This window comes from Zonotrichia albicollis, chromosome 21, assembly GCF_047830755.1.
Source record: "Zonotrichia albicollis isolate bZonAlb1 chromosome 21, bZonAlb1.hap1, whole genome shotgun sequence".
In the NCBI taxonomy this organism is placed as follows: domain Eukaryota; kingdom Metazoa; phylum Chordata; class Aves; order Passeriformes; family Passerellidae; genus Zonotrichia; species Zonotrichia albicollis.
This window is the reverse complement of record NC_133839.1, coordinates 1,283,763-1,310,091: the sequence shown is the minus strand read 5'-3', so window position 1 is coordinate 1,310,091 and position 26,329 is coordinate 1,283,763. Positions and strand designations below refer to the sequence as shown.

General features: G+C 60.2%; 4 protein-coding genes across 9 annotated transcripts; 3 read left to right on the top strand and 1 right to left on the bottom strand.

Annotated features, from left to right (window-relative positions):
• Nucleotides 1-391: 391 nt before the first annotated feature.
• FBXW5 (F-box and WD repeat domain containing 5) lies at nucleotides 392-14,112 on the bottom strand. 4 transcript variants are annotated; one of them, XM_074556087.1, is made up of 9 exons: nucleotides 13,980-14,112; nucleotides 13,048-13,258; nucleotides 10,721-10,878; nucleotides 9,938-10,112; nucleotides 8,340-8,488; nucleotides 6,532-7,003; nucleotides 3,945-4,092; nucleotides 2,695-2,907; nucleotides 392-2,229 (listed from the first exon to the last, which is right to left on the bottom strand). In XM_074556087.1, the coding sequence occupies exons 1-9, from the start codon at nucleotides 13,986-13,988 to the stop codon at nucleotides 1,983-1,985; spliced, it is 1,782 nt and encodes a 593-aa protein (XP_074412188.1). In that variant the 5' UTR covers nucleotides 13,989-14,112; the 3' UTR covers nucleotides 392-1,982. The 4 variants fall into 4 exon arrangements, with proteins under 4 accessions (XP_074412188.1, XP_074412190.1, XP_074412189.1 ...); XM_074556089.1 differs by lacking the exon at nucleotides 13,980-14,112 and adding an exon at nucleotides 13,572-13,727; XM_074556088.1 differs by lacking the exon at nucleotides 13,980-14,112 and adding an exon at nucleotides 13,489-13,568.
• C8G (complement C8 gamma chain) lies at nucleotides 13,907-17,595 on the top strand. 2 transcript variants are annotated; one of them, XM_074556103.1, is made up of 7 exons: nucleotides 14,082-14,222; nucleotides 14,986-15,125; nucleotides 15,778-15,848; nucleotides 16,160-16,267; nucleotides 16,543-16,644; nucleotides 16,819-16,857; nucleotides 17,369-17,595. In XM_074556103.1, exons 1-7 carry the CDS (start codon nucleotides 14,082-14,084, stop codon nucleotides 17,380-17,382), a joined length of 615 nt encoding a protein of 204 aa, XP_074412204.1. In that variant the 3' UTR covers nucleotides 17,383-17,595. The 2 variants fall into 2 exon arrangements, with proteins under 2 accessions (XP_074412205.1, XP_074412204.1); XM_074556104.1 differs by lacking the exon at nucleotides 14,986-15,125 and having other exon boundaries at nucleotides 13,907-14,222.
• A 2,307-nt stretch (nucleotides 17,596-19,902) lies between these two features.
• Nucleotides 19,903-22,479, top strand: LOC102065537 (lipocalin). 2 transcript variants are annotated; one of them, XM_014270452.3, is made up of 7 exons: nucleotides 19,926-20,095; nucleotides 21,018-21,157; nucleotides 21,240-21,316; nucleotides 21,434-21,547; nucleotides 21,754-21,855; nucleotides 22,049-22,074; nucleotides 22,312-22,479. In XM_014270452.3, the coding sequence occupies exons 1-6, from the start codon at nucleotides 19,997-19,999 to the stop codon at nucleotides 22,072-22,074; spliced, it is 558 nt and encodes a 185-aa protein (XP_014125927.1). In that variant the 5' UTR covers nucleotides 19,926-19,996; the 3' UTR covers nucleotides 22,312-22,479. The 2 variants fall into 2 exon arrangements, with proteins under 2 accessions (XP_014125926.1, XP_014125927.1); XM_014270451.3 differs by having other exon boundaries at nucleotides 19,903-20,095; nucleotides 21,240-21,547.
• A 718-nt stretch (nucleotides 22,480-23,197) lies between these two features.
• Nucleotides 23,198-25,909, top strand: LOC102065356 (lipocalin-15). The gene is made up of 7 exons (XM_005491848.3): nucleotides 23,198-23,479; nucleotides 24,085-24,224; nucleotides 24,417-24,481; nucleotides 24,764-24,874; nucleotides 25,353-25,454; nucleotides 25,567-25,588; nucleotides 25,735-25,909. Exons 1-7 carry the CDS (start codon nucleotides 23,384-23,386, stop codon nucleotides 25,736-25,738), a joined length of 540 nt encoding a protein of 179 aa, XP_005491905.1. The 5' UTR covers nucleotides 23,198-23,383; the 3' UTR covers nucleotides 25,739-25,909.
• The last annotated feature ends 420 nt before the right edge of the window (nucleotides 25,910-26,329 follow it).

Genomic DNA, 26,329 nt, shown 5'->3' with positions numbered 1-26,329 from the left:
AGCAGCTGCTGCACCAGGGAGATGCAAAGGGCAATGAGGGGACAGTGGCATTGCAGCTCAGGAGGCTGCTGTGGCACAGGAATGCCAAACAGCATTGGAAGGCTCTCTGTTTACCCATTCTGTGCCTGTTAGTGCTTGGAAAACATAAATCCAGGAGGGATCTAGCCCCTGGCCTGTCCTGGAACCTGCAGTGTTCAGCCTGGCTACCATGGACCTTTGCTGCCCTTGGGCCATCCCCTGCCTCGCTCCTGTTGCTCACAGCTCTCTGCCCACACTTCCCACAGGCTGGGCAGCAGCTCCTGCAGTGCTCCAGCCCAGCCCTGTGACAGTCCTGGCCTCAGCTCTGGCTCAGCAGAGCACTACTTGGAAAAACAAGCTCACGTTGCAGAGATGCTTTAGCAGAGTATTTATTCAATGCCAGAGTGAAGAGCAAAACTCAGTACAAACAGCACCTCAGTGCCTTGCTCGCTGCTGCACCGAGCCACGGGTGGAGAGTTCACAGTTGGGGGAGGAAGGGAGGCTGTTCCTTTGCTGTGTGACTGGACAGAGCAGGATGTGGAGCCTGTGTGCACACACAGGAAGGAACCCCTAATTTCATGACAGAAAACCTGAGTACAGGGGTTTTGGATGAAGCTGGGGCACAGCAGGACACAGGTGCTGACCCTCCTGCTGCAGAGGCTGCTAAAGCCATCAGTGCCATTGTGACAGAAGCTGCCACCTCTGTCAGGTCTATCAGCAACCCCAGACTGGGAATGGCACAGGCACCTGCCCCGGAGCTTCCAGGGGGCCCCAAAATGCCTCCCCTGCAGCTCCTTCCCAGCCCTGCTTCAGGAGTGACAGCAGCTCCTCAGGGCCCCATCTAGGCCAGGTCAAGATTAGGAGCTTAATTTTAGACTCTGACATTTGGGTACCTGCCACAGGGACAGAAGCTCAAGGGACAGACAGCGAACACCACCGAGTCCGTACTAACTCCAAGTGACCGTCCCCACTGCCTGTGGGGTCCTGGAGGAGCCGAGCCCTCCATGGTGGGTCAGCCCCAGGGACAGGGAGCTCATTCAGCTGTCACTGCAGGCAGGAGGGCTCCATCCCCATCACCTGCCGGTGAATGAATACCTGCAGCACCTGTGGGTGTCTACACTTATTCACAGAGAACATACCAAAAGAACCTAAAGTGCCACGATTGGGTAGCATGGGCAGGAGGTGAGCTGTCCTCATGGGTACCCCAGGAAGGGACAGCTGATCCCCGACAATAAATACGTTCCCGATCCATAGCTTATTGAAGTGCTACTCAGAGGAAGACAGAGGCAAAGCCAGCACCATATGACCACCAGCCCTCCCCCCTCCCAAGTTTAGAAACTGGCAATACCAATACACAGACCCTGGGGCCAGTCAGGCTCCCAGCCCTGGCTCTGCTGCCCCCTCACTGCCCCCAGTTCCTGCTGCCCTATTGGGCAGAGGTGCCATGGGGAAGAGGCACTTGACATTCCACAGCAGCCAGAGAAGTTGCCCGTGGAGCTTTGGGACAAACAGACATTAATAAAATGCCAATATTGAGTCCTGCAGTCAGGCAGCACAGCTGCACCATGGCTCCTGCCAAGCACTCTGCAGCTGGCGGCTCCCAGCGTGTCTGGCCACGTCCCCAGCTCACACAGACCTACACTGGACGTGCCTCAGTGTCCCCTGTGCCCAGAGCTCACCCAGAGAGCTATGCCCAAGTAGCAATGCTGGTGAGAAGCTGTGGGAGCCCACCCTGCAGTGACCAGCTCAGCTGCTGCCCAACAGAACCACACCAGGGCCCCAGCTCTTATGTCCTGTCTGAAGGCGATGCTTCAAGGAGGAGGCGATTCCTGCTGCCAGGGCCCCTCCTGGCTCAGCCGTAGGATTTGTGTGCCTAGAGCTCATCTCTGTGCAGGGCTCAGGGCTCTGTGAGCTCACAAGGAGGTGCTGCAGTGAGGAAGCTGCAGGAGCAGATGTACCTGGGTTCAGCTTTTCTGGTTCAAGAGCCAGGAGAAGAGCAGTTTCCTAGGCCGGGGCCTCCTGGCCTGCCGGATGCGCATGGCCCGTGGGGAGCGCCACACCTTGATGGTGGTGTCATCACTGGCTGTCAGCAGCAGCTCCTGCTCCACCGGGCTGAATGCCACTGAGTTCACCACATTGTCATGCTGCAGCTTGGCCAGGCAGATGTTGTAGTGCCGATCCCAGATGTAGCCGTGTCGATCCTCTGCTCCACTGGGGTGGAGAGACAGGGGTCAGGGTGTCCCACTGGTCCCAGTGTCAGCCCAGCAGCCCCAACACTCTGCCCTTCCCACTCCTGTTCTGTGGGGATGGGGGCAGAGGGTACCCAAGCCCCTGTCTCCATGAGCTTCATCCTGTGCAGGCAGCTCCCTCTGGGATCCAGGGCCCCTCAGCTCAGCCCACAGCACCTGCAGCCCCAAGAAGGGCATTTGCCACCTGCCACCAAACACACCACAGCCCCAGATTTACCCTTTCCTCAGGGATTTAAGGCAGGGTATTTACAGCAGGACCAGGGCAGCCACCCTTTATCAGCACTTTCCAAGTCAGTCCCTCTGCTCTTTCCAATCCCACTCCCCGCTCTCCTTCCAACACACAACATGTTTTGCTCACACGGCCATCCCACAGCAACATGCCCAGGCATTCCCAGATGCAGGGTCAGGATCCTGCCCACCCCCTCACCTCGCTACGAAGTCCCTGCTGACGTCCAGGAAGATGAAGAAGCACTCCTCGTTGGGCGTGTAGGCGCGGTGTGCGCGCAGCGCTCGCTTCACCTCCTTCATGGTCTTCAGGTCGAACACGTGCAGGTCGATCTCCTCCGCGATGGGAGGCGGCTGCATCGGGTCCGAGATGACGCAGTCCCGCGGCCAGGCCCGGCTATTCACATACAGGTACCTTGGGGAGGGCACAGAGGGCTTACCTGCACTGCACCACAGCTCACACAGCCCCTGGCACAGCAGGGATGGAGCCTGCAGCCCAGCTCACTGAAACCCAGGCTGAAACAGGGAAAGGGCTGCTGGAACACTCCTGGCCATGTCTGGAAAGGACCACTGCGCCTGAAAGGTGATGCCAGGGCTCAGGTCACACCTCTCTAATCTCACTGGAACTATCTTTAATGATGGGGCTGTCTTCTGGGCAGCACGTCTAGGGGGACTCTGCCCCCCCTGCTCCATTCAGGTGAGACCCCACCTGCAGAGCTGCCTCCAGCTCTGGGAACTCAACACAAGAATGATGTGGAGATGTTGGACTCCAGAGAAGGCCAGGGAGATGCTCCAAGGGCTGGAGCCTCTCTGCTCTGGAGCCTGGGAGAGCTGGGGGTGTTCAGCTTGGAGAAGAGAAGGCTCCAGAGATACCTCAGAGCCCCTTCCAGAGCCTAAAGGGGCTCCAAAAGGGCTGGAGAGGGAGCTGGGATGGAGAGACAAAACAAAGGGAATGGCTTCCCACTGCCAGAGGGCAGGGTTACATGGGCTATTGGGAAGAAATTGTTCCCTATGAGGGTTGAAGACCCTGACACAGATTGCCCAGAGCAGCTGTGGCTGCCCCATCCCTGAAGTGTTCAAGGCCAAGTGGATGGAGCATGAGCACCCTGGAATAGTGGAAGGTGTCCCTGCCCATGGCAGGGGGTGGGGATTAGATGGTTTTTAAGCTACTTTCCAACACAAACCATCCTAGGATTCTATGGATGATCTACCTCAGGAACAAGACACATGGGTGTGGGCAGTTCCTCCACTCTCAGAAGGAGCCACCCTGTCCTGAGCTGGGTCAGGAATACATTCCTGCCTCGGCTGGGGGCGAAGCTCAGCAGTAACACACCATCACCACCTGGATCAGCAGGCACCCAATCCATCCACCACTTCATGTCCTGGTCACCCCACAGAGCCCGTGAGCAGCTCCTGCCCACGCTGGCAGTGGCTGGAGCCCTGTGTGCTCACCGGTGGTCAGGGGAGAGGCCCATGCCGATGATGTGCCCGTGGATGTCGATGACGTGATCCAGGGAGTCAAAGAACTCGTCCGAGCGCCGCTCCTCCCCCAGCACCGGCCCTGCCGTCGTCATCTGATGGGGCAGGATCCTCTTAATCCCTGAGGGACAGAAAGCACAGGGAGGCAGTCCCACAGGCTGGGGGAGGTCCCAGGCTTCAGGCAGGCGCTTCCCTTGGTGCGGCTAAGAAAGGAGAACTGGCTTGCTGTGCAAGCTCTGGGACAGGGCTGCTGTCCTGGCCAGGCTCCTGCAGCTCATCAGGTGGGCTGCACATCAAACCCCAGGCAGGGAGATCCCAGAGCCTGAGGGTACAGCCAGACCTTGCCTCAGCCATCTCTGGAGCACATGGAAGCTGTGTTGGCCCAGGAGACACACTAGTTGTGGAAGGGTTTTTCTCTGAAATGATTCCCTGGGCTGAGCCCATTCTCTGCAGCAGCCAGCCTGAAGCAGCCCAGCAGATGCATGAGCTGTGGCAGGGTTTTCCCCTGACACTGTCAAGTGCAGATGGGGATCTGTTTCAGAAAGTTTAAAGAACAAACATTTAAACCCAAACTGTGCTCAAGTAATTTGTAGCTTCTGAACCTCCTGACTGAGACAAGTGATGGGTCAAGTCCCGTCCCCTTCCAGCTCTGAAGAGGTCCAAAACACAAACAGATCCACAATTGGTCCATCCCCAACAGCTTCCTGGAGGACCCCTGTGAGCCTCAGTAGCTCCTGGGCACACACAGGTTTCATCCTCAGCAGGTCTAGGGGAGCTGGAAGGTGGCCCAGCCCATCCCATCGCCCCTCTGGAGGAATTGCTAACAACACCTTTGATTTTAGCCCTCTCCTGTAGCCCAACGAGACACAGGTGACACCCCATTACAGCTCAAGTCCAAGGCCATTCCTAATATTTCTTCCCCTGAGCCTGGCACCTTTGAGACAGGACTGGTGTTCTTCCACCCCACTGGTGCTGCTCACCAGCATCTTCATCCTCACTTCCACAGCACCATGCTCCCTGTTCCAAACTCAAACACACATGAGTCAGCAGGACAGGCTGCTCAACCTGGAATCAGCATGAGAAATGAGAATTTGAGTTCATGCTGGAGCAGCACTGCACAGAGTGGGAGGTGAGCACAGTGAGCTCCTTCAGGTCCTGTGGGCACAGAGCAGGTGCACAGGGCCAGTTCTGCACACAAACCAAAGGATAAATGACACTGCAGTGACTCATGGTGGGACAGGAACTGAGCCAGTGACCAGCCCTGCAAGCAGCAGCCTGTACTGCAAGTGCTGGCTTCCAGCCAGGGAGACACAGAGCTCAGAGGCATTGCACAAATCCCTCAGCCCAAAGGCCCTGCCTCGGTGGATGGCAGGCTGCAGGCTGCCAGGTGGCCTCAGCTCAGCCCAGGGGATCCAGGTGCTGCCTCAGCTCAGCCCAGGGCTGAGTCAACATGGCTGGCTTCAAACCCAGCCCACAGGCAGGAGGAGCATGAAGCAGAGCTCATTCAGTCCAGGTCATATTCCTAACTGAGGTGGGCAAAGACTAAGTTGCTTACAGCCCTGGAAACTGCCTTCCCCCGCCTTACTGGGCTGTACTGGTGAGGGACCATGTCATGGGAAAGTCAGGAGAGCAAGAAAGCAGGGCTGTAACTGTGTGAGCAGTGAAAAGAACTGAAACCGTCTGGCTTCATAGCAGTCTTGTCTGGAAACAGCTCCCTCCTTCCCCACACTCCTGGTCCTTTCCACCTCTCTGCCACCTTTAGGGTTTCCTGGGGAACAGCCAGTCTCCCTGCTCCTGCTCCCCACTGAGGAGCTCCCCGAGGATTTCCTGTAAATTCAGGCTCTGCTAGACCTGTTGTCTTAACAGGGGTGCTGCAGGTGAGAGCAAGTGACATCTTAACAGAGGACAATGTCACCAGCAATGCCACGGCCCGGCACATGCCACACCCACAGCACATTGCACCCGCCTAGCACAACAGAGGAGGCTGCAGCCTGCCCAGCCTCACTCACCACACGAGCATGGCTGGGGCAGTGAATCATCCCCTCGGAAACCTCCCCAGGCCCCAGTGTCTCACTGAGGCTGGATGCCCACATAAGGGTGGTCCCACCATGGCAGAGGGGAGGCAGGCAAGGGGCAGGGGCACTGCACAAGTGACTCACACATCAACTCCATGCTGCTCAGACCAGCCCTGTCTAGCCCCACAAGAGAACAGGACGAGGGTCCCTGCACACACTCCTCCAGGGCAACTGCTGTCCTGCCCCTGCACACACTGCTGCTCATGGCTGGTGTCCTTCAGCAGAAGCTCCTTCTTGCTTTTCTGCTCAGCCCTTGCCATGACTTTGGCCACGTATCATGCTGGCAGCAACAAAACAACCCTCAGGCAAGCGGAGATGAAACTCCCCACAGTGATGGGGCCTCTCAGAACCCAGAGCAAACCCCAGTCCACACCTCACAAACAGACAGCAGGAAGACCAAGTCTTTTCCTGACCCAAATCTCAAGCTCAGCCGCAGCCCAGGCCCCTAGGGAGCCCCGCTGTACCAGGCTCAGACCCAGACTTACCTATCTGGTGCGGGGAGTAGGTGAGGCATCCTGTGGTGAAGATCAAGTACTTTGTCTTGCTGTTGCTGTCTGTGGGGAGCAGGTTTGGCTCGGGCGGTTTAGTTCTGTTTCGCACAAACAGCTCGGCCACCTTAGTCTCCAGCTCTGTGTCAGTCATGGCAGGCCTCCCGTGGCCCTCCATGATCCCATCAAAGAGCTGCTGCAGCCCGTGCTCTGCTGGCACATCTGGCAATTCCTGTACGGCTGGCTCCGGAGGCGGCCTGGGCTTGGCCCCTTCCTCCTCGCTGTCACTGCCGAGATCAAAGCCCGGGCAGGGGGAGGAAGCAGCCAGCTGCTCCTCGTAGTCCAGGAGGAGATCCGGGGAGTCGTAGCGGCTGCAGTCAGCCACCATCACGGTCCGGATGGTGCTGGCATTCAGGTTCTGGATTTTGAACAGTCTCTTCACTACATTCACATTCTCAGACTCAATGCCCTGCGAGCAGAGGGGAGAAGTGAGCAGGAACCACCCCAAGTTAGCCCCACAGTTCAAACCCAGACCTGAGGCAGTGCAGTGACACCAGCCCCCACGGACCCCTCCACGCTGTGTGTGGGTCACTGACACAAGAAGGGGCCCCAGGCTTGCCAGCTCTCCTGTGCTCCTTCCTATCCTGGATGGAGACAGAGCGAGAGAAAACATTCCTGCAAGCAGGCAGCAGTGGAGTGAGGAGGCACAGCAGGTGGGCAGCCCTGCTGCCACTGTAACCCTGAGGTGATCAGCTGGCACTACCTGGTGCTTTACAGTGCAGAGCCAGGAGCTGGACTTGATCCTTGTGGGTTCCTTCCACCTCAGGATACTCTACATTTTATGATTGACAAGGATTTCAGGAACAGGCCTCTGTGATAAGCATGAAGTAGGATTCCTCTGTCCCACAACAGCAGTGGCAGAGAATCCCTGTGCTCCTGGAGCGTGCTTGTACCCCTCAGCAGGGGCAGCTTGGTATCTGCTCCAGACACACCGAGCAGGTCCTTCTCTGCCTCACTGTTCCCAGCCTACAGCTGTACTCCCATGCCCCTGTTATGGGCAAGGTCCTTCCTGGCCTCTCAGGGATGGAAGGTGTAATGCTGGTTAATGCCTCAGTGCAGCACGGAGATGTGGCTGTGGGAAAAGTCTCTGCTAACAGAGGTTTTACCTGGGGTCAGCATCTTGTTAAAATCACAAAACGTGGGGATGTGCAGGTGTGGCACTGAAACAGAGGCAAAACATGGGGAACCCGACTCAGCAGCCCAAGTGCTAGGGAGTGAACGAGCAGTTTGAGGCCAGCACACTCAGCTCTCCAAGTCTCACCACGGAATCAGAGACAGCATCTGGCCCAAGAAACCTCAGCAAGGCCAGGCAGGACCGAGAGCTCAGCCTCCAGCTCACACCAACACCCTGAGCTACCAGGTGGGAGAAGGGAGAAGGGTCCCATTGCTGGGACACAGGCCAGGCTACAGCACTCCCAGGACCAGCTTCAGACTATCAAGGACCTCAGCAGCCCTGCTGTTGGGCAATGCACGCTGTGGAGCACTGCAGCCAACACCTCAGCCTAATTAATGTGGCAAAAGTTAATGAGATCTGAGGGCAGAGTTAAAATACTGCAGTGAGTATAATAACTGAGCATGGAGAAACCTCATGCAAGGGCTGCCTCGAGCTCAGGAACCTGAGGGCAAGTCAGAGGAGACAAACAGGGAGGACAGGAGGATTGAGCCATCCTTCCCTGCAGCTCTCCCTCCCCCAGGTGCCAGCAGGAAGCTGCACTGCCTGTGAAGCTGGAAGGAAGGCAGCTCACCTGGAAAGCATTGTTCAGCCACAGAACTGAGCACGAGGTGATGCGTCCAATCCGATGCAGATTGCCTGATATCAAGTTGGTTTCGTTCAGCCAGCAGCCAAACACATCATAGGGCTTATTCCTCACCCTGGAAAGCAGCGTGAAGTTCTCTGGAAGGGAAACATGAGAGTGAGGCAGTGACTTCCAGCAAGAGCCCTGGAGAAACCGTGTGGGACAGAGGAAGTGGATCCAGGTCTCTGTAGGAGGGGCCAACCCCCATCCAGCTCCCAGCCACTGCTACAGAGACAGATTATTTCTCTTTTCTCCAGAAATGTGTGATGATACCTTGCACAAAGGAAACCAAAATAACAGGGCAGTGCACAGAGCCAGAGCACAGAGCAATTCAACCTCCCACCCTTCCCCTGAGCAGGGCCCAGAGCAGGCCCTGGGGACAAGCAGGAGTTAAACACACACAGAATTTCCCTCCCACCCCTGCAGCCTGGGGCCTCTCCAGCCAAGGCAGCCGTGCACTCCTGCTTCCTGCTGCACTCCTGATTGCTGGTACTGTGGGACTCTGCACAAAGATGGTGAGATAACAGGGGGAATGAGCCTCATGCACAGAGCTGCAGCACAAGTGAAGGAGGCTCAGGTGACAACACCTCAGAAAGTCCTGTGACACCTAAGGGTGAGACCACGGCCACAAAGGTGACCTGAGAGCTGCATGCAGCCACTTTCCTCTGGAGATGGGCTGAGAGGGCTGGGTGTGTCCAGCCTGAAAAAGAGAAGACTCTGACAAGACCTTAGAGTTCTGAAAGAGCTGGAGAGGAACCTGGGACAAGGGATGGAGAGACAGGACCCAGGGAATGGCTCCCAGTGCCAGAGTGCAGGGATGGATGGGATATTGGGAATTGGGAATTGTTCCCTGGCAGGGTGGGCAGGCCCTGGCACAGGGTGCCCAGAGCAGCTGTGGCTGCCCCTGGATCCCTGGCAGTGCCCAAGGCCAGGCTGGGCAGGGCTGGGAGCACCTGGGACAGTGGGAGGTGTCCCTGCCATGGCAGGGGTGGAATGGGATGGGCTTTAAGGTCCTTTCCAAAACCAGCGTGTGATTCCATGACCTGACCACAAGGCCCAGTGGAGGTCAGTGGAGCCCATCCCCCTTGGAGCAGCAAAACTTCCATCAGAATTTCTGCCCTTTGGTTGGGACACTGCCCAAAGGAAATACTCTGGGTTAGTTGTCTTAAAATCTTGGGCATTCTCAAGTCAGTTGGAATAAGCTGAGCCTTAAGGTCTCTTCCAACCCAAACCATTCTGGGTTTTTGTAGCTCTATGCCAAGCACCACACATGCCATAGGCAGGAGCTCCAAGGTGAGTGATGTGGGTAACCCTTGCCCACAGTGGCACTTAGAAGAGCAGTGAGGGTAAATACACAAGCACTGCCCTGAGGTGCTGCTGCAGTGACCTGAGCAGAGCTAAGGCTGTCTGCGAGGTCTCCCCTCTAGAGCTGTGATCAGAGCCCCTCAGCTCAGGAGTCAGAACGAGCTGAGACAAGGCACTGCACACCCAAAGGAGAAGGGAACCCCCTCACCCAGCACTCATATGCCCGGGGGAGCCCCACTTACCCATGCTGATGACAGCAATCTCCCCTGAGGAGGAGTTGTGAGGCCCCACAAAGACACCGGACACCAGCAGCAGGGAGTCATCCGAGTTGAACTGGGAGAACTGGGTGTAGCTCCAGTTGTATGGCCTCATGTTGGAGCTGTGCTGCAGGGAGATGTCCAGATCATTGCTCCAGATCTACAGAGAGATGGGACAGTCAGGAAGCTGCTGAGAAGGCTGACAGTGGTTCTCCTTTATCTGTTCTGCCAGTACTCACCAGGACATGAAAAACAAACAGTATCAAAAACCCCATTTAACTACCTTCTGCTCACCACACCCCTGTCCATTCCCCTGACAGAAAACGGAGAGGAGCCAAATGGAGAACTGCTGCTCCACTGGCCAGAGGAGGTGTTCAGGCAGTGAATGGTGCTATCACAGCTGGATTTCCAGAATGTTCAGACAGATTCCTCCCAGGACAACCACTCAGGGAGGACATGATCCACTGCAGTGGATCATTATCTCCCCAGTCTTCATCAGACCCAGGGCACAACAGGACACTGATCTGCACCTAGAAAGCAAAGCACCTCAGCCACCTCCACACAGGCTGGAGCTCCATACAGCCCTCAAGGCTACACTTGCAAGAGTCATTAGTTCTATGGCTTAGAAGACAGCTCAGCACCCACAGGAAGCAGCCCAAGTCCAGGGACATCTGGTCAAACCTCTGCACAGACTTCCCAAAGGCTGCTCAGGGCCAAGCCCCACTGGACCAAGGCTGCAAGAGCCAGACAGGGCACCTACCACTTTACCTTGACCGTGCAATCTTTGGAGCATGATGCAAACAGGCAGCCAGAGTGGGAGAAGCTCAGGTGCAAAACTTGGTCATTGTGCTCCTTCAGGGCCTGCACCTCCACGCAGGGGATGGTGTCGTAGAGCCTCTGGAACTCCTCGTACCACGAGACAGCACCTGCAGCACAGCAGGGACACGGGGCATGAGTGTGAGGGGAGGGAAGCAGAGCTGGGCCAGACATGGCACCAGGCTCTGATAAACCAATCCTGGCTCCTGTGAGCAAGGCCAGGAGCTCTGCTGGGGCACCAGCCCAGGGCTGCAGCTCAGCTACCAGCCCTCAGCATTTCCTCAGCAGCTTCCCTACTCCCATACACACAAACCCCTTTCTTGCAGCACACACACAGCTCCACAGCACACTCCTGCTCTCCAGACCAGCACTGAACCAGGCACAGGTGCTGCCTTCAGACCAAAACAGTCCTGAGAAGGAACATGTGTGCCAGCACAACCAAACCACCCAGGTGGGACCGGAGAGAAGCTGCTCCTCACCATACCCAGCTCTGCACTGGTTACCTCTGTCTTGTCTCACACAGAATTAATACGGCTCCAGAAAGGGTCTGGGACCAGGAAAAAAGCATCTCCATGAGGAAAGAGACTTGAAAAAATGAAAGACAAGAACAGAAGCTGAGCACAGCGTGCTGAGCACAGCCTGGGGCACACTCATGGGAGTCTTACTGACGGACAATAAAAACCAAATAAAGAAAATTTTTAACGAAGGGCCTGGCCAGGCAGCCTACAGACTTCTTGCAGCAGCAAATCCCAGAGAAGCAAAGAGGATTAGACATGTATATGGATAAGGGCCAACTTTCCTAGTGACACTGAACAGGACTGAAGGATTTTTTGGAACAGGCTGCAGTCCAGGAGGCAACTGCTCCTGCAGGCAGGGACCAGCTTGCTGCCAGCACATCCCACTGCTGCTCAAGGCTTCAGCCCCCTCTGGACCTCCTGGTCCTAGCCCATCCAGCTGGGAAAAGCCTGGGCAGGCCCCGTTTGGCCAAGCAAACCCAACATTTCATCTTACAGACCCACTGAATACCATTCCTCTAACCATGGGGCCGCCCAGGGCAGCCCCCACACTCGAGCTCCAGCCCCTGCCCACGGCTGCCAGCTGCCCCTGCCCTGCTGCCCTGTGCAGGGTGCCCACAGCTCCCTGCCAGGGAGGGGCCTCAACACCTTACTGAGCTACAACAACTGCCTGATCCTAATTAGTGCTCACGAACAGGGCTGGCAGCTGACTAAGCAGCTCTAGGGGGCTGGGAGGGAATGAGCCTGGTCAAGAGGCTTCAGAAAAACCCTAAAGAGAACATCCTCAGCCCCAGGGAGCTCCCAGGGTCTGCAAGAGCAGTCACAGAGCCTGGAGGAATCCCATCAACATCCACCTCCCCTGGGAGCCCTTCTGCAGAGGTGCTCCTGCTGCAAGGAGATCAGCTCCCACTGCCTGATCCTTGGCATTTCCTCCTGCCCTTCTGTAGCCACTGCAATTCCCAATCCAGGATCCAACTCCCTCAGCACAGCCCCACAACACACCGGGCATGGGCTGCTCGGGGAGAACCCCCCTGGGCAGCACGGGGGCTCTGGCAGCTCCCAGCTGCTGTGACAGAGCTGTCACACTGCCCCAAACTGCTGTCAGCACGTGTGCTCAGCAGGGAGCACAGCTGTGACCACAGCACTGCCACCCCCGAGCCTTCTGACACAGGGACAGCCTTGCCAGGCTCTGCCAGCTCCTGCTGGGAGCCCACATCAAGTCCAACCTGCCCTGGTGATGCAGGGCAGCTGCTGACTCAGCACCTGTCCCCAGTGCTGTCCCAGGGCCACTCATCCCCCAGTCAGCACGGGTGTCCCTGCAGAGCCCAGCCTCAGCCAAAGGTGCTGGTGGCAGGGCCTGTTCCCGCTGCAGAAGGGGCACAACTGCAGCACAGGGGCTCCAAGTGCCAGAAAGGAGGGATCCAAGGCAGGAGTGACTGCACAGATGCCATGGAGGCTGGGATGCAGCAGCCCGTGGAGACTCACTGCAGCTCCCGGGATCTCCCTGGATAGCAGCTACAGACAGCACCTGCCCAGGGAGCTCAGGAAACCTTTCTGTGAGAAGAGGGGAAAGGCAAAGCATTTTCAGCATTTGGACCCCCATTTCTGCAGGGTCCGGGCAGACCCAGAGCCCTTCCCGTGCCCATCTCAGCCCGGGGCACCGGGACACAGCCGAGGCACCGCGGATCGAGGGCTGCAGCGCCCGGCAGTGGCAGCAGAGCGGTCTCGGTCCGGGCTCAGGGCAGGCGCCGCCCCGGAGCGCACCTGGGTGCCGGGGCACGTCCCGGGACACGCGGTAGTAGCGGTAGAAAAGCTCCTTCCACAAGAACTCGTCGCGGGCCACGGCGCGCCACTGCTGGCAGACGAGCCCCACCGAGAGGACGTCAGCGTGGTCCAGGTACAGGAAGATCTCGAACAGGACGGTGTCCGGGAGCCGGGGGCAGCCCGCGTCCATCGTGTCATTCTGCCGCCGCGCCTGCAACCGAGCGGGGCCGGCGTCAGGCCCGGAGCGGGGACGCGCACCCGCCCAGGGCCCGCGGCCCTCCCGAGCGCTGCCCGCTGCTCCCTTCGTGCCGTGCTCGGTGTCCCGGTGTTCCCCGTGCCCGGTGTTTCCCCCGTGCCGTGCCCGGTGTCCCCGGTATCTCCCGTGCCCGGTGTTCCCCCCGTGCCGTGCCCGCTGTCCCCGGTGTTCCCCCCGTGCCGTGCCCAGTGTTCCCGGTGTTCTCGGTGTTCTCCGTGCCCGGTGTTCCCCCCGTTCCGTGCCCGGTGTCCCCGCTGTCCCCCCGCACCTCGGCGGCTCCGCTGCCCCCGCCCCGCCGCGCCACTTCCGGCCGGCGCTGCCGGCGCTCCCCCGCCGGCCAATCACCGGGCGCGTCCAGCCGCAGCCCCGACGGCTCGAGCACAGAGCTCCCCGCAGCGTGCCAGACACAGCGAGCCGAGCGCGGCGCGATCGCTCAGGAGTGCCTCCGCACTCCGCAGCCAGCGCTGCCCCGCCCCGCCCGGTCCGACCACGCCCCCGAAGACCACGCCCCCTTCGCGCACCACGCCCTCCTCGCACCACGCCCCCATAGGACATGTCTATGTCCCCTTAAGCCACGCCCTGTTCCAAACAGGCCCCGCCCATCCCGGGAGCCCCCGGCCCGGCCCGGCCCCTCCTCAGCCGCCCGCCTTGTCCCGGCCCCGCTCTCTGCGCTCACCCCGGCCATGACCTCGTCCAGCCGCCCCCAGGGCTCCTGGCTCCCGGCCGTGCCCGCCTGGCCCCGCCGCTTCCCGGCAGCGCCGGCCTCGCACAGCAGCACATGGCGGCCCTGCGCACCCTCCTGCTCCTCGGGCTGCTCCTCACGGCGAGGGGGCAGAGGGCGGCGCGGAGACGGCGGCCGCCCCCTCCCCAGAGTGCGCTCGAAAAAGTGGCAGCTCAGGAGGCGCTCAGCCTCCACCAGGTGAGGGCTCTGTGGGCATCCGCCGGCCCCGCACTCGGGTGGGCTGCAGAGAGCCGCGGTGGCTCCCGTGCCGTGTGTCCCCCCAGACCCGGCATTGCAGCCCACCCTCCTGTATCCCCGGCCGGCATGCCCGTCCAGCGCTGACCCCCTGCGCCCTTCCTCCCCAGGCCCACCATTGCAGCCCGTCCCGTGTCCCCCTCCAGGTCTGACCCCCGCTGTCCTCCCCAGGCTCAGCCTCCCAGCCCTCGGTGCGCCCCCCACACAGCCAGGCCTGCCTGAGCCCGGCTCAGCCCCAGCGCTGCCTGCAGAGCTGCCCGCGGAGCAGGGCTGGGGCCGGAGCCTCACAGGAGCCCCTTCCTTACTCATGTGGAGCTGCCGGAGCGCCGGTGCAGCCGCTCTCACTGTGGGGCTGGGGCTGAGCTCAGGGCTCTGCTGGCGGGGCGAGCTGGGCCTGCGGCATTCTGTGATGCCAACAGACACCCAGTGTGGCACTGGGGTGCCTGCAGTGCTGTGGGCAGTGTGAGCCATGGGCAGGTGCCTTGGGCAGCCCCTCCATACCCCCAGCCTGTCCCCATGCCAGGCTCATTCTGCCCTGCCACCCCACCAACCAGCCCCTGAAGGGCCACTGTGCCCTGTGTGCAAGGCTGGGACAGGAACAGCTGTGGGCAGAGCTGATGAATGAGAGAGAGGGTGCTCAAGGTGATTGAGTGGTGGCACTCCAGGCTTGTGGCCCAGCAGATGGTGCCACCCCTGTGCCATGCAGCTCTCAGGGAAGTGGTTCCTGGTCGGCATGGCCTCCCGCTGCAGCTACCTGGCAGAGCACAGCCACCAGCTGGAGGCCACGACAGTGACAATGACCGTCCTGGATGGGCAGAGCCTGGCCATCAGCACCTTCAGGAAGCTGTGAGTGATGCCAGGCACGGGGGCCGTGGGCAGAGACAGGGATGCTGCAGGCAGGGTGGAACAGGACCAGTGCCTTGGGATGGGGACTGAGAGCAGTGCCAGTGCCCTGGCCATAGGCTCCAAAGAGGACAGAGCTGCCCCAGAAGCAAATATGGGTGGGATACCCTCCAAGGAATTTTGTAGTCAAAACCCTGGCCACGATGGGTGCTCTGGTCATGATGGACACTCTGCCACCCACATGTCCACTAGCCCAAGCCGAGCTGGGGGTGCCCAGGCTGGTCAGTGTGAGGACAGCCAGGCTGGCAAAACTGAGACGTGGTGGCTCTAAGGCTGCCCAGCCCAGGACTGGCTCTTAGGACTATCCTAGGAGCAGCCTGTCTGAGGATGGGGACCTTCAGCACATCTGTGAGCACTTTCCCCAGCCTGATGGGCCCTAAGGTCCTGACCAGGCTCAGCGTTGCAGGGAGGTGGCAGGGACTCCTTGAGCTCAGCATCTCTCACAATGTCTCCCCAGTGTTCTGGGACATCTTTCCCTGGGGAGAAAACCGAGTCCCAAGGAAACAGCATGTGTGCCTTGGCAGGCAGGGTTGCAGGGATCCTAGAAGATCCTCCACAGCCTGTACTGACATCTCCTCCTCCTCTCCCCCTGCAGGGACAGGATGTGCTGGGAAATCAGGCAGCACTACCTTCCCGCCCAGGCCCCCGGACGCTTCCTGCTGAAGGGTGAGGGAGACTGCTCTGGGGCCCCCCAGTCCCCCCAGGAGGCTGCTGGAGCCCTCAGTCCTGCTCTCAGCAGGGTTTTGGTACCAATGTCCCTCTTCCCAGTGCACTCCTAGTATTTTGTGTCTTGGGTCACTAAGTGCCAGATGCCATTACAGGTTACACCATGGGCTGGTGCCTGTGGGGTTGTCCCACTCTGGTTCTGATTTTCACTGCTCGCACACTCGGCTTGTGGTGAAAAGAAGCCCCTGGATGATGCTGGGGCTAACCAGGACTGACTGGGACTAACTGGGCTAGCGTCTCGTCTTTCCCAGGCCATAGGAAAAGCAGCAAAGTGGATGTGGTGGTGGGTGAGGCTGACCCCAGCAGCTTCATCATTCTCTATTACCAGAAGGGCCGCGGCATCTCTGTTAAGCTCTATGGTAGGTTGGGGCTCGGGGTCTCATGGCAGGTGAATGACAGTGGTGGGAAACCTGTGCTGGACTCTGGAGAGGCCAGCTGAGGCCTTGGAGGACCCAACATGGAATGGGGGTCACTCCTAGCTGGAGAATGGTTCCCAGATGCTGTGGGGGAGGGGGAAACTGGGAGCCCACTTCTCTGAGCTGAAAGCCCCCTGGGCCCTGTGTAGGGACGTGGGTGGCTTTGGGCCAGGGCCAGCTGGGGCCTGCAGCCAGTGCTGGTGTCTCCCTGCTTGCAGGACGGAGCAGCCGCGTCAGTGACGCCGTCGTGGACAAGTTCGAGCAGCGCGCCAGGGCCGTGGGGCTGAGCCAGGATGTCACCTACTACTTCCCCACCTATGGTGGGTGGCACATGCTCCTCTGGGAGACCCGTGTGGGCTCTGTCCCCGTGCTCTGGCCACCCCAGGGACAAAGATGCAAGGATGGGGCTGTGCCCTGCAGTGTCCTGGGGGTGCAGGGGCTGGGGGGTGCCAGGTCCCAGACAAGGTGATCCCCCTGGGCTCTATCTCTTTCAGGATTTTGTGACTCTGCAGATGAATTTCACGTCCTCGATGGTGAGTTGGGGATGCTGGGTGATGCGCTGGGTGCCCCCATGTGCCAGGCTTGGTCCCTCACTGGGCACCAGCTGGGTGACCCTGTCCTGTCAGTGGGCTGGGCACACTGGGCCAGATCCACGCTGCACTGTGGCTGTGTGGTCCTGCCCCAGGAATGTGGGAGGGCTGGGCTGGCACGGGAAGGGCCATGCCAGACCATTCCCCAGGACAGAGCTTGTGCCCTTGTGTGGCAAACCATCACTCACGATGGGCATCAGGTGGCAAAGCAAACCCCGCTCACTTGCCACATGGGTCAGACTGGGCTTGATGGATCTATACTGGTGTTTCCTGGGGTGAGGTCTGATCTAGGATGAGATGTCCTGGCACAGGGGCACGCTGGGGTGAAGCCTGGGGTCCTTGGGGACAGCTCCATTACTTGTCATTGGTGCTTGGCAAGGCAGAGGTAGGTCTTCAGCCCTGGTGCTGGGCTTGGACACCCCCGCCAGCCCCTCAGCACTTCTCTTCCTTCCAGAAACAAAGCTGTAGGTGCAGATGGAGTTTCCAGAGGGTCCCAGAGCTCAGCCCTCACCTCAGCCAGCAGCCCATGGCCACACAGACCTGAGCTCCTCAGCCCTTCCAGCTGTGCTGGCAGCTGTGTCTGTCCTTGTCCTGTGCCCCCCCAACTTGTGTCCCCCCTCTGCTCTGTGCCTCACTCTCCTGCAGGAGCCAGCAACACCCCAATAAATGCCTCAGAGAAGAGCCTGTGTACAGGCCAGTCACCTCTTGGTCTGCCCCAGCCAGGCCAGCACTGCCTGCACCATGGCCTGCCAGTGCCTTGGGCATGTGCTCCTGGCTGGGGGGTGCCAGGGGGTGTTGGGGGGACTCTGCAGACCCCTTCCATGCAGACCCCTGCCATCTTCTCTGCAAGCCTTCCTCAGCCACGGACAGCAGGGCAGAATTGTGGTGATTCCTGATCCAGCTGGCAGGGGCAAGCACTGAGGGGAACCACAGGGAGCCTGGGGCCACAGGGAGCATGGACTTGAGGGCTCTGAGGGAGACCACAGCATCTGCCTTTTCCCCCAACAAGCTGGGAGATCACTCAGGGACCCGGCGGAGGAAATCTTATTCCCACAGTCCTGCTTCCCATCTCCAGGGGCTGGGAAACATCCCGTTCCCCTGCCCCAGCCCTGCAGAGTTCATTCCCCGAGGGGCTGCTGGACTCCTGCCTGCGCGGCAGCACCTTTCAGAGAGAGGCAGGGGCTGGGGAGCTGCAGGGTTAACGCTGCAGCCCCTCATCCGAGCCCTTGTCCCCGTGTGGAGCCCGGCCAAGGCCGCAGGCAGGTGCGGGGCCCCGCGGGGGGAGCAGCCCTCTGTCCCCACAGCAGCATTTTGCAATCCTAGCGGGAACTGGTAACACATGTTGTTTATCAGGGAATTATGTAAGGGAAGCCACGTGATGTGCCCGGAGTCGGTCCCCGTTCCCCCCACCCAGGTGCGGGGCAGCCGAGCCCAGCCCGACCGCCCCCGAACCTGACAGAGCCGGGCTGTGAGCACCCAGCTCATTTTACCTGCTCTGCGAAGGGGTTGCACCGGGCAGGGGGATCAGGGAGGAAGGGGAGAGCCCCGGGGACCTGGGCTGGTCCCCAAGGATTCTCCACACCCTTCACACCGGCTTAGCCCGTCCGTCGTTGGGGCTAAACCATTTCTGGGTGCAAACACCCAGGTTATGCCCAAGGGTCTGTGTCCAGCCCCCGCGGGGATCCACAGCCCAGATACCTCATCCTGCCCCCAGCCCTGCTCTTTGTGCCCCTTGCCACCGTTGGTGTTCCCCTGTGCCCCCAAGTGCTCCAGCTTTGCCACCCAGGTCCTTGGGCTGGCTCCCAGCTTTGCCACCCCCAGGACAGCCGAGCACCACCCGGATATCCATCGGGCACCCCCTCCTTGCCCCTGGGCAGGGAGTACCTGGCAGCTGGGGGTACCTGGCAGCAGAGGGGGCTTTGTGTTCCTGCCGCAGTGCCAGGGACAGCCCGGGTGTTCCCTGCCCCTGTGCCCGATGGAGAGAGTCTCCCCCAGCACCCTGAGGGTGAGCTCCGGGGCAGACTGAGCCCCAGCCCAGCATACCAGGCCCCAGCCAGGCTCTCGTGATGTGCAGCCCTGCGTGCTCAGCTTTTGTTTTGTTTTCCTAAGCCCGCGGGGCGGGGCAGGCGCGGGGTGTGCAGGGCAGAGCGGCCTCGCAGCGGGGCGCGGGGAGGGAATGTGCAGGGGGGGCTGCCAGGGGAAAACCAGCTGCTCTGAAAACATGCTCCTTACGTAAAGCACCTTGGCAGGGCTGCGCCGCGGGGCTGGGGCTCTGCCCGGCATGGCCAGCCCTACCCAAATCCTGCCAGACCCATGGGCGTTGCTGCTGGCACCCAGCATACATCCGCTGCTCTCACCCTGCAGGGGCATCCCCAGATTGAGGGGGGCACCTTAGTACCCACTGGTGACCCCAAACCAAGGGGGAAGGGCATCTCCAGCCCCTCTTGTGTAAGGGTTGCCGGGCGAGTGGGGTGTCAGGTTCTAGGGTGCATCTGGCTGTATGCTGGTCCCCAGGGAGCTGAACATGGGGCTCCCCGGCTCACCAGTGGGACGCACCCCAAGCTAAGGCCAGCAAAGATACTTCCTTGGGTACTTGAGTCAAGGCAAAGCAAGGTGTCCTGTAAGAGCACATGCAGGTGTCGAGTCTCATGGGTTGGGTTGGGACCTGGCAGACACTGGACATTTCCTCCATCTCACTGAAGCCCCACTCTGGGTCCGAGTGAGGCCTCCCTGTGTGGATGGGGCAGCGCTGGCCCCTCTCCATGGCTGCTCCCCACGCCGGCCCGGCAGCACTGGGGGCAGGGCAGCCCCTGCGCTGGCCACTGGCTGTTTTCACTGCAGAGCAGTTTGGCACCCTGGAGCAAATATGTCATATCAACAGGAGGGAAGCATTCACAGGATCCCCTGCTTGCCCTTTGGCTTCAGCGCTCTGTGCTGCTCCAGCTTGCATAACGGCACGGGGGGAGGCAGGGCTGGCTCCCGGGGGCCCCGCAATGCCTGGCCATAAATAGGGGCTCGCCAGATTCTCCAGCACTGCAGCGCTCTGCCTCCAGCTCTCAGCTCAGCTCGGCTCGGCTCTGCCATGCAGACCATGCTGTTCAGCATCCTGGGGCTGGCCCTGCTCGGGACACTGCACGCGCAGGACAGCATTCCTGTCCAGGCTGACTTCCAGCAGGACAAGGTGACCCAGGCCAACCGGCATCACCTCCGTGGAGGTTTGGGCTGTTTTGGGGGATCCTTGCCCTGAAAATGTGGGGAGGGGGTGGTGCAGGTGGATGGGGGGCCAGGCTCGCACTGGTGCACATGCAGCCTCCCATCCTGGGGACCTCCCAGCACCTGGGTTTGGCGGCTCTGGAAGGGATCCAGCATCGAGGCTGTGGGGCAGAACCCTGGGTCGGGCATGGGGCCGAGCTGCTGCTGTGCTGCAGAGTGGGGGTGGATGCACAGGGAGAGAGAGAAAATGCAATCTCAGTCTGACAGCACAGAGATGGGCCATGGGAACCCCTCCCTCCCCAGTAAAAACCCCAGCCCAGGGCCACAAAAAAACAAGGGCTGCTGTGCTGGGATATCCCCTGCATCCCTTCTCCCCTGGAAAAGTCCTGGGGGACAGTCACCCCAGGCAGGTGATGAGGATGGCAGGAGGCACTTCCTGCAAGGACAGGGGTGTGGGATGTGCTGCAAGGGTGATCCCAGCACAGCTGCTCTCCAAGGTGGGCAGTTTCCCTCAGGGGCATCACACTGGTGGCTCCATGCACCAGAATGGAATGAGCCATGCTGGACCCAGCGTCCTGACCCATCCTCACACCCCCAGATGGATGGAAATGGTATCTCAGAGCCAGGCAGTCCTGTCACGCTCCCTGGGCTTGGGGTGAAGAGGAAGGAAACACCCAAGGGCAGTGAAGGACATGTCATGAAACGGGGATTTCCTTGTTCCTGAGTTTTGTGGTTGCCAAGAGCTGTAGCAGCTCCCTGTGAAATTACAACCTTGGGACACTGTCCTGCTGTAGGGAATGGGCTGCCAGAAGAGAGGGACATGGCCCAGGCTGGGGCTGGTGGGTGAGAGAGTCCGTTCCCAGCTGGGGCTGACTGGAGGTTGTGTGCAGCTCACAGGGAGATGGTACAGCATCGGCCTGGCCTCCAACTCTAACTGGTTCAAGGAGAAGAGGCACCTGATGAAGATGTGCACAACCATCATCTCCACCACAGCAGAGGGGAACCTGGAAGTTACCTCCACCTACCCCAAGTATGGGGCATGGGGAGCGGGTGAGTGGGAAGGGGCTGCTGGGGGTGGCCACTGGTGCATCCCCTGCTGTTCTGCTTCCCAGGGGTGACCAGTGCGTGACGAGGAACAGTCTTTACACCAAGACAGAGCAGCCGGGGCGCTACAGCTACACCAGCCCACGTGAGTGCTCAGCTTCCGTGGGGCAGCCCCGGACATGCTCCCAGCCCTGCTGTCCCTGCTTCTGCCTTGTGGCTGATTTGGAGCTCAGGGCTGAGCTGTGCCCCATGTTCCCCACAGGCTGGGGCAGCAAGCACAACATCCATGTGGTGGAGACCAACTACGAAGAGTACGCCTTGGTGGCCACCCAGATCTCCAAGAGCACTGGTCCCTCCACCATGGTGCTGCTCTACAGTACGTCTGCCCCAGGACCCCCATGCTGTCCGTGCCCCCCAGATGTCTGTCTTTCCCATGAGAGAAGGGCAGGGTTAGGGTCATTTCCCAAGCTGGGGTGACCTTAGGGGGATGATGGCTGGGTCAGGGCCCCCTTGCAGGGCTGCCTGTGCCCCTGTGCTGGGGGGTATGGGGGGACTTGTCTCTCACCCTGCTCTTGGCTGCAGGCCGGACAAAGGAGCTGAGTCCCGAACGCCTGGAGATGTTCACCCAGTTCTCCAGGGGGCAGGGCCTGACCGACGATGAGATCCTCATCCTGCCCCAGACAGGTGAGCCTGGGAGCGCAGGGATGGTGGCGGGGAGTAGGGGGTGAGATACCACAGGGGGAGAGAAGGAGAAGACCCTGCTGGCCTCTCTATGGGGCCAGCCATGGGGTGCCCCCATTCAGGATCCCTCAGTGGGGCTGAGTTCCCACAGCCCCCAGAGGAGCTGAGCTGATCTCCCTGTTTCTTCCTCCTGCAGACAAATGCATGGCAGATGCTGCTTAGGTGAGTCCTGCCTTCACTGGGGCTCAGACCAGCCCTGTGGGATGGTGTGGGGATGCTTAAAGCCACATCACCCCACAGAGCCCCCAGCCCCTCCACACCCCTTCCCTGGGTTGCTGCTCTCCTGACATCGACTGGGGATCCCCCACCCAGCCCTGTGGGGTGTCTATCCCCTCAGTGTGAGGCTGGCCAGGCCCATGTCCCCCCTGTGTGTTACCTGGTGTCCCTCATCTTTTCCAGGCAGAGCCACCACCTGCTGCCAGCCCGAGCCCCAACAGCAACGCAAGCTGGTGACCACCCTGCCCCATCTGATCCGCAGTGGCCCCCCATCACCACAGCAGCCTTCGCTCCCTGTCTTCACAATCCACACCTGGATCCCTGTCTTCATTAAAACCCATTAAAAAACAATCCCCTTCTGCTGGATTGTTGTGGGGCAGGCCCAAACACGGCAATGGGCAGGGGAAAGCATGGCCAACAGGGTTGGGACTGGGATTAGTGGTCAGGGCTGACCCCAGCTCCTGGCTTTGGAGCTGCTGGGGTGAGACCCCATGTGCACTCACAGCCCTGCCCGATGGTGCTGCCTGGCCACTGAACCTGGCCTGTCCCACAAAAAAGGGTCCCTGAGTCTAGGACCCCTGGGCATCTGCTCCCCCTCTGCTCCTTGAGCACCCTGGGCTCCCCTGACCTCCCTGCCTTGGTTTTCCTACCGGAGAGCAGGCTGGCAGCATGGGAATGGGACAATGGGCAATCAGGAGGTCTCCAGAAGTTTGGGGAAGGATGGACATGAAGAAGGATGTCGTGGGTGTGGCTTGATCCTGAGCATCTCCCGGGCTCCATCCCATGAACCCGGACCCTCTCCAGCAGTGGGGTCTGAGTCTGGTGCTACCAGCCTAAGAAGCCACCACCCCTTCTGAGGGCGCTGGGCTGTGGCTCAGCCTGGGGTAGAACACCAACATAACCATTCTCTGGCACTGAGAACCCTGAGGCAGGATCCATCCTACCACTGACAGACCCTGGAACCAAGGGGAACAGCCAGGAGGGGGCCCCTGGGGTGCATGTCACATTCCTCCCCGTACAGAGCGGACACGGGGCAGCACTGGGTCCTGGCGTGCTCTGGGCTGGGTCTCACACAAGGCTGCATTCATCTGAAACTGGGGGGGACAGGGCCAGCACTGTCACCTAAGCCAGGCACAGGTTATCCCTGCTCTTGTGTAACCTGTTGCATAAAGCTGGCGTGGGCAGGAGTGCTGCCAGCAGTGGGGGCTATAAAGTGGGTGCAGCGTCTCCTGCCCACATCCACTCCAGAGTGAGGATGGCAGCAGCACTGCCCAGCCTGGCTCTAGCCCTGCTCTGCCTGCTGCAGGCAGGAGCCCAGGTGCCCGTGCAGCCAGACCTGGACACCGAGAAGGTAAGCACAGCACGGTGCTGCCCGGCACATCCTGCCTGGACTGGAGGGGCTGGCTGGAGCAGGGGGCCTGTGCTCACCCCAGGGCACCTGCCAGCCATCCCTGAGCCAGCTCCAGGGCAGCTCCCAGGAGAACCTGTGCAAAACCAGGTCAGTCCTGGAACTGTGTCCAGCACCAACAGCCCTACTGCATGGACACCAGCACGTGGGGCCATGATGTCTGCAAGCATGTGGCACTTTCCCAGGGAACATGGGCCGGGTGCTGCACCTGTACTCTTAGCATGGGGCAGGACAGGGTGTTCTGCATGCAGGAAGGTGGCAGTTCCCCATGTTTGCCTTGCTGCTCCCCACAGAGGGTGGCAGGTCTGCCACCACCAGCTGGCAGGTTTCTATAGTGGGCTGTCATGTTGCCCATAGTGGAGGGCAGATCCCCACAGATGGTGGCTGGTCCCTGAAGAGGGTGACAGGTCCCCACAGAGAGAGGCAGGTCCACTGTAGGCTGGCAAATTTCTGCAGTGGGCTTCCAAGTCCCCCTAATGGAGGAGTGCAGGTCCCCCTGGCAGGTCCCCACAACTTTTCCAAATTCCACTGGTGATGTCCTGCTGCAGTTTGCAGGGGAGTGGCATGTCACAGCCATTGCTTCCAACTGCTCCGTCTTCCTGAAGATGAAGGATGGGATGAAGTCATCCATGGCCATCGTCAGCTTCACACCAGAAGGGGACCTGGCCATGAAGTTGGTCTTACCCCTGTAAGTGTCCATCCTACTCACTGTGTTCCCCTGTGGGCAGGAACTCCCTTCCCCCCACCACAGCAACTCCCCCACTGCTCTGGGTTGCCCAGTTCTGCCTCAGTGCATCCCCCTGGGCAGGCTGGGCCCATCTCACTCTGCTGCCTTCCCATGGGTCTGGTCACATTTGTCTTTTTCATGTTCCTTTTCCAGGATGGACAAATGCCAAGAGTTTGAGCTGCTCTTCCAGCAGAGTGGGCAGGCGGGGCGCTACATGGGTATGTGTGGAGAGGGGCTTTGGAGCCATGGGTACCCCGAAACAGAGGGCATCCCCAGCCCCCATGCCTCGGCAGTAGTGGGAGGTGGGCTTGGCCCCTCTGCCTCCATGGCTTAGCAAGAGGTTGTGGGTGGGTGGGCACCTGGTTCCTCCACATTGAGCAGGGGTTCCTTCCTCATACGGCCTTCAGGCAAATTTGAGGTTTGAGCTGTGGGCCTCAGCAGGGCCCAGGAGGGCTCAGACTGTACCATGTCACCCAGACTGTCACCTCTGGGGTCCTTAGGAGCACAAGAGAAGAGGAATCTGTGTGTGATGGAGACAGACTACAGCCACTACGCTGTCCTGCATGAGGTCCACAGTGAGACAGAGCCCAGCACAGCGCTGCAGCTCCTCAGTATGTTGGGAGTGGGGACCTGGCTCCTGGAAAGGGATGGGGGCACCAGCAGCAGGCAGGGACTGGGCTCCCCACCACTACCCAGGGCCACTACCAGCAGCACCCCATGTCCATCACCTAGGGAATTAATTTTGGGGTGAATGAAACCTTGCACTAAAGTAATCTCCAGCTGGTTGCGGGTTGAACCAGAGCCCCCTGCAGTGTGCAAGCCCAGCTGCAGCATCCCAAGCCTGCCAGCCACCCCAAACCACCCCAAACAAATGGGTCGCTGATCCCAAGCAGCTTGTGACCCTTTGCTGCCAGCCCAGGGCAGCTGTGGGTCCACCCTGCGTGTTCATGGCTTCACCTTGGCCCTTCCCTGGGGTTCAGCTGCTGCCCCATAGTACCTGGAGCCCCAGTGTGGGGCTGGCTGCTGGGATTCCTTGCTGGGATTCCTTGCTGGGATTCACCAGCCCCCACTCTGGGTCTGTGGCTGCAGCAAGGGAGCAGGACGTGAGCCCCCAGCTCCTGCAGAAGTTCAAGGAGCTCATCCCCACCATGGGCCTGACCCAGGACATGCTGGCCATCCTGCCCAAGTCAGGTGAGTGGCCCAAGGGCACAGGGTGGCAGCTGCGGCCCCTCTGCGTGCGGACTGTGCAGGGGCTCGGGGTGCTGCCAGCTGCACACTCACCCCTCTCTTTGCTTTCCAACAGATCAATGCATCGGGGACATGAGGTGAGTGTGGCCAGGGAAAGCTGTGACTCCCTTTCAGCATGGCCTGGGCTGAGCAGGGACTTGCAGGCCCTGGGGGATCCCCCACTTGCCTCGGGGCTCTGTCACCTTGGCTTTGCCCTGCTCTGACCAGTCATCTCCCTCTGCAGCTGAAGGGCCTCGTGTCCTCCAGACCTGGTGGACGATGGCCTCTGTGCCCCACTCCGTGGTGCTCCTTCCCATCCTTCAGGCTCTGGCAGACCCCCTGCTCCATACCAGGATCACCATCAACCTCCTAAATAAATAGATGCAGCAGCTGCCCCAGAGCTCGGTGCTTTGTTGGCGGGAGCAAGGCGGTGCCAGGGTCCACAGGCACCCTGAGCCCAACGGTTCTGGAGCTGACCCTTCCTGTCAGGCCCCCACAGGTTTTTAGGGGCTCCCTGGATGTGATGTTTGCTGTGCCCAGCATGGGGAGGATGGGGAGCAGAGGATGGGGAAGGTGCAGGGGAGGGAAGAATGGAGCCAGGGTGGACAGGAGCCAGGTGACCACAGCCTAGCTGTGGTCAATAGCTCTGGGCAGACAGGGTGAAGCAGTCAGGCTGCCCAGAGCTGCCTGCAGGGACACCCCCAGAAACCTCATTCCCTTCTCAGTCCTCTCCCAGGCCACCCAGCTGGGAATGGGGTGGCACCAGGGCTGCCTGTGGCCGGACTGGGACCCACATGCCTGCCCCCATCTCACCAAAGCAAGGCCATGCTGCCAGGAGC

What these genes read in the sequence shown, in the direction of transcription:
- C8G (XM_074556103.1), top strand. Translation starts at nt 14,082, where the DNA reads ATGGCGGCCCTGCGCACCCTCCTGCTCCTCGGGCTGCTCCTCACGGCG. An exon ending in CGGACGCTTCCTGCTGAAGG is followed by an intron (nt 15,849 to 16,159) that starts GTGAGGGAGACT and finishes CGTCTTTCCCAG; the next exon opens with GCCATAGGAAAAGCAGCAAA. An exon ending in CATCTCTGTTAAGCTCTATG is followed by an intron (nt 16,268 to 16,542) that starts GTAGGTTGGGGC and finishes CCCTGCTTGCAG; the next exon opens with GACGGAGCAGCCGCGTCAGT.
- LOC102065537 (XM_014270451.3), top strand. Translation starts at nt 19,997, where the DNA reads ATGCAGACCATGCTGTTCAGCATCCTGGGGCTGGCCCTGCTCGGGACA. An exon ending in CTGACTTCCAGCAGGACAAG is followed by an intron (nt 20,096 to 21,017) that starts GTGACCCAGGCC and finishes GGTTGTGTGCAG; the next exon opens with CTCACAGGGAGATGGTACAG. An exon ending in GTTACCTCCACCTACCCCAA is followed by an intron (nt 21,158 to 21,239) that starts GTATGGGGCATG and finishes TCTGCTTCCCAG; the next exon opens with GGGTGACCAGTGCGTGACGA.
- LOC102065356 (XM_005491848.3), top strand. Translation starts at nt 23,384, where the DNA reads ATGGCAGCAGCACTGCCCAGCCTGGCTCTAGCCCTGCTCTGCCTGCTG. An exon ending in CAGACCTGGACACCGAGAAG is followed by an intron (nt 23,480 to 24,084) that starts GTAAGCACAGCA and finishes GTCCTGCTGCAG; the next exon opens with TTTGCAGGGGAGTGGCATGT. An exon ending in GGCCATCCTGCCCAAGTCAG is followed by an intron (nt 25,455 to 25,566) that starts GTGAGTGGCCCA and finishes GCTTTCCAACAG; the next exon opens with ATCAATGCATCGGGGACATG.
- FBXW5 (XM_074556087.1), bottom strand. An exon ending in GGACGTGCCCCGGCACCCAG is followed by an intron (nt 10,879 to 13,047) that starts GTGCGCTCCGGG and finishes GCTGTGCTGCAG; the next exon opens with GTGCTGTCTCGTGGTACGAG. An exon ending in CTACTCCCCGCACCAGATAG is followed by an intron (nt 4,093 to 6,531) that starts GTAAGTCTGGGT and finishes TCTGTCCCTCAG; the next exon opens with GGATTAAGAGGATCCTGCCC.